Below are 14,225 nucleotides of genomic sequence, written 5' to 3'. Positions count from 1 at the left end.
TCCAGTTCTGCCAGGAAGTTAAGCATCTTGGGCACGTTCTAAAGAAGGGAGTCATGCAGATCTCAAGTCCAAATTGAAGCCATCATGATAGTACAAAAACCAAGGTTTGTGAAGGAAGTCCAAAGTTTCTTTTAAGGAATGACTGGTTACTGTAGACAGTACATTTGAGACAATGCGGAAATGGCAAGTCTACTCAGATTTGTGGCTTGGCAAGGCCAACTCCCAGATGCTAAACTAGTCCCACACAGAAAACTAAGCATTTGAAGATCTGAAGAAAACCCTACATTAGGTGCCAACATTGGGATTTCCAGACTACAAGCATTTCTTTTCAGTGCAGAGAAAGGATTCGGAATGGCTATTCTCACCCAGAAGGAGTATGGAAGATGCTAACCTATGGCATATTATAATACGTACACGTGAGAAAGTACTAGCAGCACCATTTGCAGTGGAAAAGGACACACAATAACAATAAGTCTATATTTATCACATACAGAACTATTGAGCAGAGGAAAATCTTCTCACAACCTGCTGAGTAACAGGTTATGAGGTGCTGCTGATGCAAGCGGGACTGACAATTGTAAGGTGCTAGACTACCAATCCGACAGAATTAAAGATGGGGGAGCAGATTGGTTAGAGGGGTGACAGTTGGCATAGCGATTAGCCAACACCTTTGAAGCACCAGTGATCGGGCCTAAGGTTTGAATCCCATATTGCCTTTAAGGGGTTTGTACTTTCTCCGTGTTTGAATGGGGGTTCTGGTTTCTACCCCCATTCAAAATATATTGGGGTGCATATTAATTGGGTGTAAATTGGGAAGCATGGGCCAAAACAGCCTCTCACTGTCATTTTTTTTTTTTAATGACACCAGATGATGAAGACCACGAGTGCAAGGCAATTGTAGACCAAGGCTCCTGAGCCAGAGATAACCCACTGCAAGAACTAGACAGTTCATGGATGGATCATCCTTTATTGACCAAGGGATAGAGGTGAAAAAGGCTGCATATGAGAAAATATACACCTTGGATTACTGGATTGTTGAAGAAAAAGCATTGAATTCAGGCAAAAGTGCATGACAAGTTCAACTCTTTGCTTTGGCAAAGGCATGCAGACCGTACGAAGCAAAAACAGACAACATCCACACCAATTACTTGGATGCCTGGAGGGTAGTGTATAACTGGAGTATGGTTTGGGTAGGAGGGTTCCTGATTGTGGAAATGCTGTTTGAAACATGCATGTAATTAGAGATTTGCTTAGGGCCATGAAACTTGCATAAAACTGTATGGCACACACGAGGCACTGATCCAATGTCCATTAGTAAGAGTTTTGAACACTGGCAAGAATTCTGGCTTGAGGCAAATCAAGAAATAAAAGTGGTATCTCTGCAGGATTTGATTGAAGCAAACAGGTAACCACAATTCATGAGAAACAAGATTGGAAAAGCAAAGAGTGCACCCTGGACAAATCAGTAGGCCTGTGGAGACAAATTATGATAGGAAGAATTGTGGTGCTGAGCTTGTAAATACAACAAATTTTTAGAGCAGCTCATGGAGCGAGATTCTCTGCAGGAGGAAGATGTTGAATATAATTCCGAACCACAATTGACTGAACACGAACAATACAATATTGAGACGGAAAGTTTGCCAGGAAACACAAAAAGAAAGGAATTCCTACCACACCAAGCCCTCTGCCACCACCAGTGGATCCATTTATTCATCTTGTAATGGTCAAACACAGAAGAAAAGCTCAACTGCCTCTTAATAAATGATAAGATGTGTTGAAGCATTTCCCACCATGCATGCAGATGCCAAAGCAATAACAAAAGCATGTGCAAAAGAAATCTTCCCAAGAGTTGGAGTGGATCAGATGCTGAGCAGTGATAATAGATCTAATTTTTCAAACAAACTTGCAGACACACGGTTTAAATTTATGGGAAATTCTCTTGTGCATGTCATCCACAATTAGTTGGCCTAGTAGAAAGGGGCAATGCTCAAGGTTCACTGTTCCTTTTATTGTCACATACTAATACATTAAAATGTAATATGCATGATATTTTGTCTGACTTATGGCAGGCAAAAGCTAAAAAGTCACCTGAAAGCCAAATTGGCTAAAGTCTGCAGATAAAGAAGTTTGAACTGGGTACAATATTTACCGTTAAAACAGTGGAAATGGATGTACCCATTTAAGTCCACAGGAGATGGTTACTGGAAGGGTGATATCAATGCCAAAGACTAAGCCCAGTAGCAATGAGGTAAGCAGAGAAATGTTGCAAGAACTAGGAAAGAACACGAAAGGATTAAAGCTGATTGTTAGATCTGTTTATTCCCAGGTACAGGAAGCACAAGGACCTCCAGTGAAACTGCAGGTGAATCCTGGAGACTGGGTGTACGTGAAGACGTTTGAAAGAAAGTGGAAACAGCCAAGGCAACTCAGACCATTTCAGGTGAATTTGTTTACTGCAGTCAAGATAAAGGAGACAGGACCATAAAGTCATCTCAACCACTGCAGAGAGTTTCACCAGCTGGGGAGCCAAAAGCCAAGAAAGAAAATACTGCACAAACAACATCACTGCGGATTCTGCAGAAACAAGAGACTATGCTTAAATTTGGGCACTTTTTCATGCTACTGCTATTATTGGGTCTAGAAGGAACCCCAGTAGAAAAATGGAAAATTGAGAGAATTGCATCCCTGGAGATTTAACGCAGAAATGCTCCATTTTAAAAGAAGAAAAAAATGGGATATTCCCCCAGTGTGGAGTAACGTTCCCATCTGATCACATAGATAGCACCACTTACATTATGTCAACATTCACAATTAAAAGATTCCAGATTCTAACAGCCACTCAAAAGTCTAAAGGAGGAGATGGTAATGTACTATATTTTGGCAAGACAAGGTGGACCCTGCATCATACTGTATTTGACAGATGACACGTCTCATCTGATTCCAGACCAAGATAACATGACCATTGTTTTTGATCCATTGGAATTAATTAAAGATGCATTTGGCCCTTTTAAATGTGCCAGAAAATATTCTCAGGGTGGCTCAGTGATCATTTAGGACCCTGGGGAGTTATGCTTGATCTTCATAGCTGTTGTAGATGTACCATACTGTTTGTAGATGTACCATACTGTTTGTAGATGTACCATACTGCTGATATGCATGAAAGCTATGCTAGAAGGAGGGCATGTGATGATTCAACAGGATGAAAGTACAAGGGAGCGTGTCTGCTTGTGTGATAATATGGACAGGAGAAAGGGGTCCATGCTGTTTTGTTCAGAATAAGTTTGATGGGTTCAAAGAGAATCAAGGCTGGACTAGCATTATGAAAAAAGTGTTTATTTATACACGAGTTTTCACAAAAAATGGGCACACATTGACAGACCATTGTACACAGCACACAGACATGGTATACCAAGAAGAGGGTTTAACTTGTTCAGCATCCACTACCCACAGACAAAGTATACTGAGAAACAGGTTTAAATTCTACAGCACCCACCACCCACAGGCGCAGTCTACAGCACAGCTAAACAAGTACCTACACATGAACCTGATCTCCAGTGTCACTGCTGCTTGGGATCCAGAACTGAACAGTTTGCAGTTGCCCCTCTGTAGATAGCCATGGCTCACAGCCTGGAGTCCAACAATGATCGCAGCTAACTAACAAACACATACACAGTAATAATATACAAAAAACTACACATCAGGTGCAAATGAATCACTGCTAAATATTCTCTATTCCCGATTAGGAATACAAGGATTAAACACATGGTACCCACAACTCTCTATCTCTAGAAGACGCAGCACACTAATAAACAGTGAATTAATAATAGGTCTCAAGTATATAAATATGGTTTCCAGCATCACCCATGTTTCAGGATCCAGAACCCACCAATTCTAGTAGGCATTCTGGAGCTCCCTGCATCCTGAACTTCAGGAATGGTCTGAAGGCAGCAGGAGACAGCGAGAGAGCCTGCACATGTTCAGATTTTTCAATGCACGACCTGCACATCCGATTAGACTCCAGAAAGGTTAAGTGACCCTCCACAAGCCACATTCCTACCAGATTGCAGACAGAGAAGCTGCATTAACTTCCACAAACCACACTTCCTCCAGGTTCCAGATGGAAAGGCCACATGACTGACAGAATGGTTCACAACTAGGGCTAACCAAAAACCAAAGTCAGATGCAGAGGTACAGTCCCTTCTTGGAGCTCATGATGTTGCCTTCAGGACATGGTTTAGGATGGCACTAACATCAGCCAGAGCTGAAGTCTCCCATGCAATCGAGAAGGCATAGGTAGACACAGAAGGTCCACCGACAGCTGTGTGACACAGGAAGCATGTGGAAAGGGATCAAAATTTTTACAAATCACGAGTCAATCACTGGGGACTCCTTCCACCCTACACCCAGCATCTTTCAACTGCTCCCATCAGAGAAGGGATACAGGAGTATCACTAGGCTGAGGAACAGCTTTTTCCCACAGGCAGTGAGAATGCTGAACAAGCAAAGAAACTGCTCACACTCACCATCTGAGTCTCCCATTTCTACAAAACAATATCCATTTATTTATTTTTTATTGATAAAATACCTGTCCTGCTTATGTATTATTTGTCTGTATGTGTGTTATGTCTGGTTGTGTGTCTGCACATTTTGCACCGAGGACTGGAGAACACTTCCGTCAAGTTTTACTTGTACAGTCAGATGACAATAAACTTGACCTTCCATAAACCACACAACATACGCCCATGTTTGGGAACAAAATTAACTTGAAACTTTAGACTCAGAATCCTTTCAGCCTTCAGTTTTGATATCACTAAATTTATTTGCTTTTAATACTGCAATAGTAACATCTGCCTGAATTAGGGAGTTCAAGAGAACACAACTTTTCAGAAGGTGATGTTGACTGGTTGTAACGTTTAATACTTATCATATCTGCTTGGGACTGTATTATGAGACTAAAAGTCTCAGGGAAGAATGTGGAAGTTAGGGTCTATCTAGTTTAGAATTGTAGAGCTCATCGAAAGAATCAAAGACTTGTTGATCCAAACCAAGGCTTTTATTAGCAAAAGACCGGAGCTCTTCACAGGTGACCGACCAGTCCGGAATGATCCGACCTGGCTAGGGACACAACCCTTTAAGGCCCAGACAATAGGTGTGGCTTAGCTCTCAGCCAATCGCTGTAAGCACAGTCTAGATACAGTAACTATATACACTATGTGCATTGGTGATAGATCTGTACTATCACAAGAATAATGCTAATTAATACAACTTGATTAATCCTTACATATGCTAGATGCCTTGTGGAGAAATGCTGAGTCAGTTGCTGATACCCAAGGACAGTGGGGGGGCTTGCTGATAAATTTCCACTCAGCTGGATTTCCCCCAAATCATGTGACTTACAAGAACTAAGGGAGCAAAAATTGTAAACAATACCAGAGGGAGGGGGACACAGTTCTTAATGGTCCAAAATGTAGATGGACATTGTATAGTTTAATGCTGATGGGATAATGCTTGCCATCTACCATCCATCTTTGACCTACTAATGTCAGGAAGTACTTGATCATCAAAATCAGGACTGCCAGATTGGGAAGTAGCTTCTTCCCACAGGTTGTTATTGTGAGTGAGGAAATAGGTTTGGTCGGTCTCAAAGGCAAGGACTGACAATTTTGGTAAAGAAGGATTTCATTTACAGAAGGCAAATGTGGGAAGTGGGAACTGATGGAGTACGCGGACAGGTCACAGCAGCCGTATGAAAGTAATAGTGGACAATTAATAATGAAGATGGGGAAAATAGCATGGGAACAAAATACTCATACATACTCTGAATTGGTACATACAATGATTAAGGAAAAAAAAATCACTACAATGTCCCACCACCCCTTGACACAGTGCAGGCACATCCCTATGCTACAAGGGACGTTAATTAAATGCCCCCAACCATTTTTACAGTGCATATCTTACCAACAATTTCTCCAGCACCCTTCCACAATTCTAGGCCTGAAGTGAAGCAGGGTGGTCCCAAGCTAGCAAAGAGGAATAAAGAACATATGGCACCTTTATAGTGCTGGAGGTCCATCCCAAGTCATTAACAAGGACCAATGGCTCAGTGCCAGGAGGGTTAATCCAATTACAACAGCCAATAGCCCAAGGCCAATTACAGGCAGGCTGGAGAGGTAATTTACATGAGCCAATGGCAAGGTGTGCACTAATAGTTGGGATGGATCCAAACCTTGACTAGGTAGGGGAAAGTTTTGTCACATGATGGCTACAACCCTTTCCAATACAGCTGTGAGATTGATGAATGATCTCCTGTCACTTGGTCATCCTATAAATGATGATAATGATTATTCCAAAATCATTACATCTGTGTATATTGGTGCTGTTAATTGTGTGCATCTGAGACCTGCTGAGATCATGAAAAATGCTATAGAATTAAAGGTCATGTACTTTTATAAACGGAAAGCTAAAAATAATTGTGTTTGGGTTACAGTATTTCTTTCCCCATTACACAACTTTGGCATCATACAAGTAAAACAATTTTGTTTACGTGGAGTATTGTGTTCTGTTCTATTCACCTCATTGCAGGAAGGATATAAATGCTTTGTTGTGCGTGAAGAGGAGCTTTACTTGGATGTTGCCAGGATTGGAGAACATGTCAATTGAAGCAGGGCTGATAGAGCTAAGGCTTTTCTCTGGAGGGATGGAGGAAGAGGGGTGATTTAATAGAGGTAGAAAAGATTATGAGCAGCTTAGATTACATGAACAGCAGCATCGGGGGGCGTGGCAAGATGGCGTAGGGAACAGACGTGCCTTCCAGACCTCTCCTGACTCTGATTTATTGTTTTGTCTTTAAGTGCCCGTTAAAGTTCTTTTAAAAGTTTATAAATAATAAGAGGTGTTGGATTAGTGCCTAATGGTTTATATGCAAAAAAAGAGGTAAAATAAAATATCAACAGACTGTTAAAAAACTACATTTTCCGAAATTGTCTGAGCCTACTTGTTTACAAGAAGCCAGGTCTCAACGTAGAATGGATCCAGAGGAGGACGTGCAGAGTTCGGCATTGAAGCTTCGTTTTAAGCCGGTGAGGCTCTCTGAAGGTCGCACTCAACAGCTTTCAGAACAAGGGGCTGGACGGGTGCCAGTATTTCACACAGTGGCCACTGCAGGTGTTGTTGCTGAGGCTTTGACAGTTGAATCAGCTGGGGCACCACCAGCTGGAGAGTTAAAGAGTTGTCATTCGACTGCTATAGCGGTGGCGCTGCAAAATGCATCTTCACTTACAACGGTTTTTCCAGACATCGATTCAGTGAAGATTATTAAAGAGATTTGGCTAAAAGATAACTCTGATCTTCAGTCTCCTGGCATTGCTGAGGGGACTTTGAGAGGGATTTTTATACGAAGTCAAACTGCTAGAAAAGATACTAAATTAAGGGAAGGGTCAGAAGATCCCGTGGTCTCTAAGGAACAGCAAGACCCCATTATGCCTGAATCTACTTCTGTTGAAATGTCTGTTAAGGATCTTGAAGATAAGATATATTCTCTATCGAGTCACTTAGCTAATTTTGTGAACCTGTTTATTTCCAAGATTAATGCGATGGCGGAAGTCATTAATGGAGCTTTTAAGCTTGAAACCATTGAAAGATTTGAAATGTGTGATCAAGGTTTAGTCGATGCACAGGATCAACTGCAAGATGAAAATAGAATAATTGAAACATTGCAGATCCAAAATAAAAATTTAGCAAAAAAGGTTGATTATTTGGAGAATCAATCTAGACGGAACAATGTGAAAATTGTTGGTTTGCCAGAAGGCATAGAAGGACCAAATCCAAGAAATTTTTTTACTGAATGGATTCCACGAGTGTTAGGACAGGATAAATTCCCTGAAGGTTTAATACTGGAACGTGCTTATAGAGTTTTAAGAAGAAATTCTTTTTCAGGACAGAATCCAAGATCTGTTTTGATCTGTTGTTTAAACTATTGTGACAGAGAGACAATTTTACGTACGGCTATTAGAAATGCCCAGCAAAATAGATCTCCTTTGATGGTTCAGAATAATCCTGTTTTCTTCTATCAAGATTTGAGTCAAGAAATTATGTTTCAACGACGCGAATTTAATTCTGTGAAAGAACGGTTGTGGAAAAAAAGACATAAGGGAACATTCAGGTATTCTGCGGTACTGAAAATTTTTTAGGATGGAAATTAGCCAAAGTTCTTTGACAATCCTAAAGAGGTTAGGGACTTTGCTCAGTCTCTACCAATCATGCAGTTTCAGGAACGATGTAGTCCTTCAAGGTCTCCAAAGAGAGTAGAGATGTAAGGTGGGATCCAGTTTTTTAAAAGAAATGGAAGCAATGGTGACCGAAGTGGTAACGTTGATTTAAAAAAATAAATTTTTTATCTTTTTTTTTGAGAAGAGTTTAAATAGTTTAAATAATGATGATAGTTTAATGAAATGGGAGTTGGGAGAGGGAACTGGGTGGGCACTAGTTTCCAGAAGTCATCAGCTACCTGTGAGTTATCTCACACCCAATATTTTGGGGGAGTTACCGCTTTGGGTGGTTTAAACAGGAGGAGGTAGCTGTGACCTCCAACCTGTTTTTTTTTCTTTTTAATTTTTGGGTTAAGAAGTGAAGGTTTTTTTTAATTATTTTTTTTAATAAATAATTTTTTTTAAAACTCTTTGTTTTCTGATTGTAATTGAGAGGGAATTAGGAGGTTTTTTCTCTCCTTTTTCTTTTTTTTTGGGTTTTTTTTCTCTTTTTTTCTTTCTTTTTTAAGAGGATGATGTCACAGAAGATAATAAGTCAAAAATTGAGGATTTTGAATTAGATGAAGAGGAAGATGAGGGGAAAGGTGATAAGAAGAAAAAGAATAAAATTAAGTACAAATACATTGAGGGAGAAGAGTTTAATAAAATTAAGTTAATTTCGATAGAGAATTTTGAAGATGTTATAAATGAAGAATATGGAGAATTTTATAAGAGTTTGAACTTTTTTTTTTCTTTTTTTATATAAGGGGAGGGGAAGGGAATAAAAAGTTTATCTGATTGTTTTTCTAAGGGATGTTTTTGTTCTCTCGATGAATTATAAAGGAAACTTGGTATTAATGGAAATTCTGTATTTATGTATTATTAATTATGATTTTTTGTATAACAGATATGTGGTTGATATATGATTTTAATATTTGAACTTAGTTTTAAAGTGGATTTCATTTGTTAAATACATGTATTATGTTTGATTTAAATATATGTTTAAGGGTATTATTTTAGTATTGATTTTTTTTGTTGTTAAGTTTTATCCTTTTTTTGTAAGTGGGGGTTCTTTCTATTTTATTTACAATATTGTTAATTAATTCTTCACTCTTTATTTTGGGGGGGAGGGTTGGACTAATTTTAAATTAGATGATTAAAGTTGTGTTATAATTATTGGGGGGGTTAATTTGTGTATTTTAATGATGTAGTATTCTAATTTTTATTATCTTATATTTTATTATTTCTTTAAATGTAATTTTTATTTTATTCATGTCATAAAATTTTAAATAAAGTTTAAAAAAAAGATGGACAGCAGCATCTTTATTCTGGGGTGACAATAGCAAATATAAAAGGAAATCAAGTAGAAGAAAGTCTACAGAAGATGGTGAAAGTTTTATATTTACACAGAAAGTGGTGGGTGACTGGATTGTATTGCCAGGGGTAAGTGGTGCAGGTTGGTACAATAGGGACATATGAAACACTCTTAGACAGGCACATAATGTAAGAAAAATAGTAGATCATGGATGTGAAATAGGGAAATAATAGTTTGTTGTAGAGTAGGTTTAGATAGGTCAGCACATCTTTGTAAGTTTTTCACACAAAGGTTTGTGGGTTTTATGAATTGAGCTGCCAGAGGAAGTGGTGAGGTTGGGTACAATTACATTTATAAATATTTGGACAGATACATGAACAGGAAAGATGGAGAGAGTTATGGCCCAATGCAGGCAAATAGTACTCACTCAAGAAACACTTGGGTTGGATGCACAATTTAGGCCAAAGGGCCTGTTTCTGTGTAGTATAACTGTACAATTTTATGTCTCTATGACATTAGTTGGAGATACTGAAGTTGTTGTGGACAGGCCTGATACTCGGGGTGTGTTGAGTGTTATTGGTGGGACACTACATAATGGTAAGGTGAACATGGAGCTGACTGGCATAGAAACTAGAACAGCCTTTATGAAGAGGAATGGGCTTTAAGAGACCAAGCCTCTGACATACTGAGGTAACTGTAATACAGAGGGTCACCTCACTGGTCAAACCGAAAATGGGTCCAAGGTCACGTTCACCCTGTCTTTAACCAACAGGCGAGACCTCCTCCCAATTGGCCATCCTGCTAACCTGAATTCATGCCAGTTAATATCTGGGACAGCCTCTAGGCTTCAGGGGTATATAAATGAGTACATGCATGACATGCTCTCTTTTTGGGAGGATACCTGAACCTACTCCTGGCTACCAATTGTGAGGTGTGTACTGTCAAAGGGATAAGGTTCAGTCTTGGCGTGCACCTGGGTGAATCATCATTGTTTCACCAAGTTTAACGTACATTCGAGCTGTAGGTGGATAGCCTCTTTAATCCGTGTACTGTGCCTGCACATCTATGGTGGCACAGTTGGCGTAGGGGTTAGAGCAATGTCATTGTAGTGCCAGCGATCAAGACCGGACTAGGGTTCAAATCCCACAGTCTGTGAGGAGTTTGTACATTTTCTCCAGGAGGTTTTCCCCAGTTTCCTCCCACCATTTGAAACAATGCCAGGGTATAGGTTAATTAGATGACACTGATTCATTGGCCGGAAGGGCCTGTTACTGTGCTGTATGTCTAAATTAGGTAAATAAATATCTCCTATCTGAATACTGCCTTGGAAAATTTGAGTTCACAGAGTCATTGTTCTTCAGAGAGCCCACTACAGGTCCTCAATGTCTGTAAACTCCTGGATCTTCACACAAATTCATTTCTGTTCCTCCAATTAAGCAAGACCATCTGGGCACTCATTAATTTAGTTAATTACAAAATTGGCTTGAAAAAAACATGAGACGTGATTTTTTTTTTGGGCCCGAGTACTACAGAAAATGTGAGAGTATTATGCAGTGAGATTTAAGGCTACCTTCCAATATTTTCCTTTTCGAACTGAAGGGCCCTTTAAATACCATCACAAGAGGGAAGGCCGCAGACTGCCTAGCTACGATATTTTGTGAGCTACATCGCAGTTGTCTTCTTGAACTTGTAGCTCGAATTTACTCCAGCAACTTTGAGAAATGTGCAAACATACAATTATTTGGGGGTCATCTGATGCTGGGAAAATGTCAGATGAACTGGCATGGATCCAATCAGCCGAGTCCAGTTGAATTCAAGAATGAGGCTATTTAATTTTGACATACAGCATGGTAACTGGCCCTTCTGAACCCATGCTGCCCAATTGCACTCAATTAACCTACAACTCCCTTATGTTTTGAGCGGTGGGAGGAAACCGAAGCACCCCATGGAAACCCATGCCGTCACGGTGAGAATGTACAAACTCCTTACAGCTGGTACTGGACTCAAACCCGGGTTGCTGCAGCTGTAACAACATTATGTTAACCACTACACTAACCGTGCTGCCCTCACTACATTACTTGGAATTGACCTCTGAATTGATTTACTCTGGATCAAATCAATTTTCAATTGCTTAAAAAAGAGCAATGCAATTAACTTCTTGGCACTAAGAATTATAATATATGTAATTTAGCTTTCACTGAATATTCTAATCAACTCTAATCCCTAGTTATGAAAATATGCAAATATGACTGTTAATCCAAAACCCGATATTCATTTACAAATAAAATTAGAACTATGATTGTACCTTCTGTGGCTGCTAATCTACTTGCCTCTTTTCCAGCAAGTAGGAGTTGGCATGCAACTGTGCAAGAGCAGGACAGTTTAAGTAGGTATGTTCTGTGCTAGTGTGTTTCTTTTCCAGCGAATGGGAGATGGAGTGAGAGTTTATGAGAGTCTTCTTTGGCTTGGCTTCGCGGATGAAGATTTATGGAGGGGTAAAAGTCCACATCAGCTGCAGGCTTGTTTGTGGCTGACAAGTCCGATGCGGGACAGGCAGACACGGTTGCAGCAGTTGCAGGGGAAAATTGGTGGGTTGGGGTTGGGTGTTGGGTTTTTCCTCCTTTGTCTTTTGTCAGTGAGGTGGGCTCTGCAGTCTTCTTCAAAGGAGGTTGCTGCCTGCCGAACTGTGAGGCGCCAAGATGCACGGTTTGAGGCGAGATCAGCCCACTGGCGGTGGTCAATGTGGCAGGCACCAAGAGATTTCTTTAGGCAGTCCTTGTACCTCTTCTTTGGTGCACCTCTGACACGATGGCCAGTGGAGAGCTCGCCATATAACACGATCTTGGGAAGGCGATGGTCCTCCATTCTGGAGACGTGACCTACCCAGCGCAGTTGGATCCTCAACAGCATGGATTCGATGCTGTCGGCCTCTGCCATCTCGAGTACTCCGATGTTAGGGATGAAGTCGCTCCAATGAATGTTGAAGATGGAGCGGAGACAACGCTGGTGGAAGCGTTCTAGGAGCCGTAGGTGATGCTGGTAGAGGACCCATGATTCGGAGCAGAACAGGAGTGTGGGTATGAGAGTAGAACAGTTTAAAAAGCAGGGAGAGAGCGAATGACCATCAGGTGAGAGGGCCAGAGTTAGAGAGGCAAATTTAGTCGAAATGTAGAAAATTGTGTTTTTAAGAGAGCTGCACGGAAATTGTTGTAAGAAGACCAACCTCCGTTTATTCAGTCAAGAAGCTTCCAGAGAGCAGGGTATAAGCTTAAGGCTACCAGACAGGAAGTATTTCTCACTTCCTCTACAGAGCCCCCAGGCTCCACATATCCTGACGCTGCCTGATCCTTTTTACAGCACTAATTGACTACTAATTGAGTTACTTACCACCTGTTTTTTTTCTTTGGCTTGGCTTCGCGGACGAAGATTTATGGAGGGGGTAAATGTCCACGTCAGCTGCAGGCTCGTTTGTGGCTGACAAGTCCAATGCGGGACAGGCAGACACTGTTGCAGCGGTTGCAGGGGAAAATTGGTTGGTTGGGGTTGGGTGTTGGGTTTTTCCTGTTAGACGCAATGTAAACTTATAAGCATCCAGTACCACTCAGTCCCTGAATGGCATTGTTTCTGCTCTGAAGTTTTGACCACCATTGTTAACTTAAAGAATTTAAGATATGAAATATTTCATATCTTCATATGAAATATGAAGATATTTACACATTTGCATGTGTAATTTAGAAACCAGAAATCGGGAAGATAGAGAACAGATACTGATGTGTACTGAGAGCAACCTTTTCAGTCTTCTGTTGATTTTTTTTGGTATACAAGAAGGATGTTTCTTAATTATAACTTGTACACAAGATTAAATGACTGACAACAAATCATTTCCCTATCCTTAGAAAGAGGATTTGCAAAATGTGAAACATAAGGGGTAATAATACTTTCAAATAAATATTGCACTCTGTGACTGTGCTCTTTGAATGAGACTAAACGGTCTTAGCGAAGTGACCTTGTCTACAGACTGCTCATTCCCACTAGAGTTACTCAAATAAAGTCTGTTTGAATTGTATGTTCTGGCTTGGTTGTACCTTTTGTCAGGGGTGTGACTAACACAAATCGAGGCTTTGATTCAGGAAGCTTCAGTGAGAAGAAGCGGAGACGAAGGTAAGATTCCGATGAGAGTTCATTATTATTTATTCCTTGACCTTCTATTAGTCCCAAATGGAATACTCAGAATGGCAACAGGGTTAGTGGAGTGTTCATCTAGTGAGATGTAGGAATTCTGGGAGACATGCCATCTCACAGATGGTTACATCTGCATGAGGTGCATTGAGTTTCAGCTCTTTATAGACCATATTAGGGAACTGGAGCCACAACTCAATGACCTTCAGCTCATATGGGAAATTATGAGGAGTTTATAGAAAAGAGCTACAGGGAGGCAGTCACACAGAAGCTGCTTGAGGCAAGTAGCTGGGTGATTGCAAGGAGAGGGAAAACAAAAGCAAGCAGGCAGGTAGTCCAAGGTACCCGGTGGCTGTTTCCCTCAGTAAATGAAGTCACTCCCCTGTCCCACCCCACTCCCATGCCATTAGTGAAACTTCATTGAAGGAGAGGCAGGACTAGCAGCTCAATTTTCCAGGCATCCCTTGTTTCAAATGTGATAGAGT

At 40.6% G+C, this 14,225-nt stretch overlaps 1 protein-coding gene across 5 annotated transcripts in view; it reads left to right on the top strand.

Moving 5' to 3' along the window:
* Nucleotides 1–8,628, top strand: part of LOC138757972 (uncharacterized) — a 36,439-nt gene extending 27,811 nt beyond the window's left edge. For 2 of the 5 annotated variants that reach the window (XM_069926179.1, XM_069926178.1), the window contains exon 2: nt 2,327–8,628. In XM_069926179.1, coding sequence (XP_069782280.1) covers nt 7,026–8,189 — 1,164 coding nt within the window. In that variant the 5' untranslated portion in view covers nt 2,327–7,025 and the 3' untranslated portion in view covers nt 8,190–8,628. Of the gene's footprint in view, nt 1–868 lie in introns of all 5 variants that reach the window. The other 3 variants (XM_069926177.1, XM_069926175.1, XM_069926176.1) reach the window with 2 other exon arrangements.
* The last annotated feature ends 5,597 nt before the right edge of the window (nt 8,629–14,225 follow it).

The sequence above is a fragment of the Narcine bancroftii genome, chromosome 3, assembly GCF_036971445.1.
Source record: "Narcine bancroftii isolate sNarBan1 chromosome 3, sNarBan1.hap1, whole genome shotgun sequence".
NCBI classification, from domain to species: Eukaryota; Metazoa; Chordata; class Chondrichthyes; order Torpediniformes; family Narcinidae; genus Narcine; species Narcine bancroftii.
The sequence above is the reverse complement of the archived record's forward strand: the minus strand, read 5'-3'. Positions and strand labels throughout refer to the sequence as shown.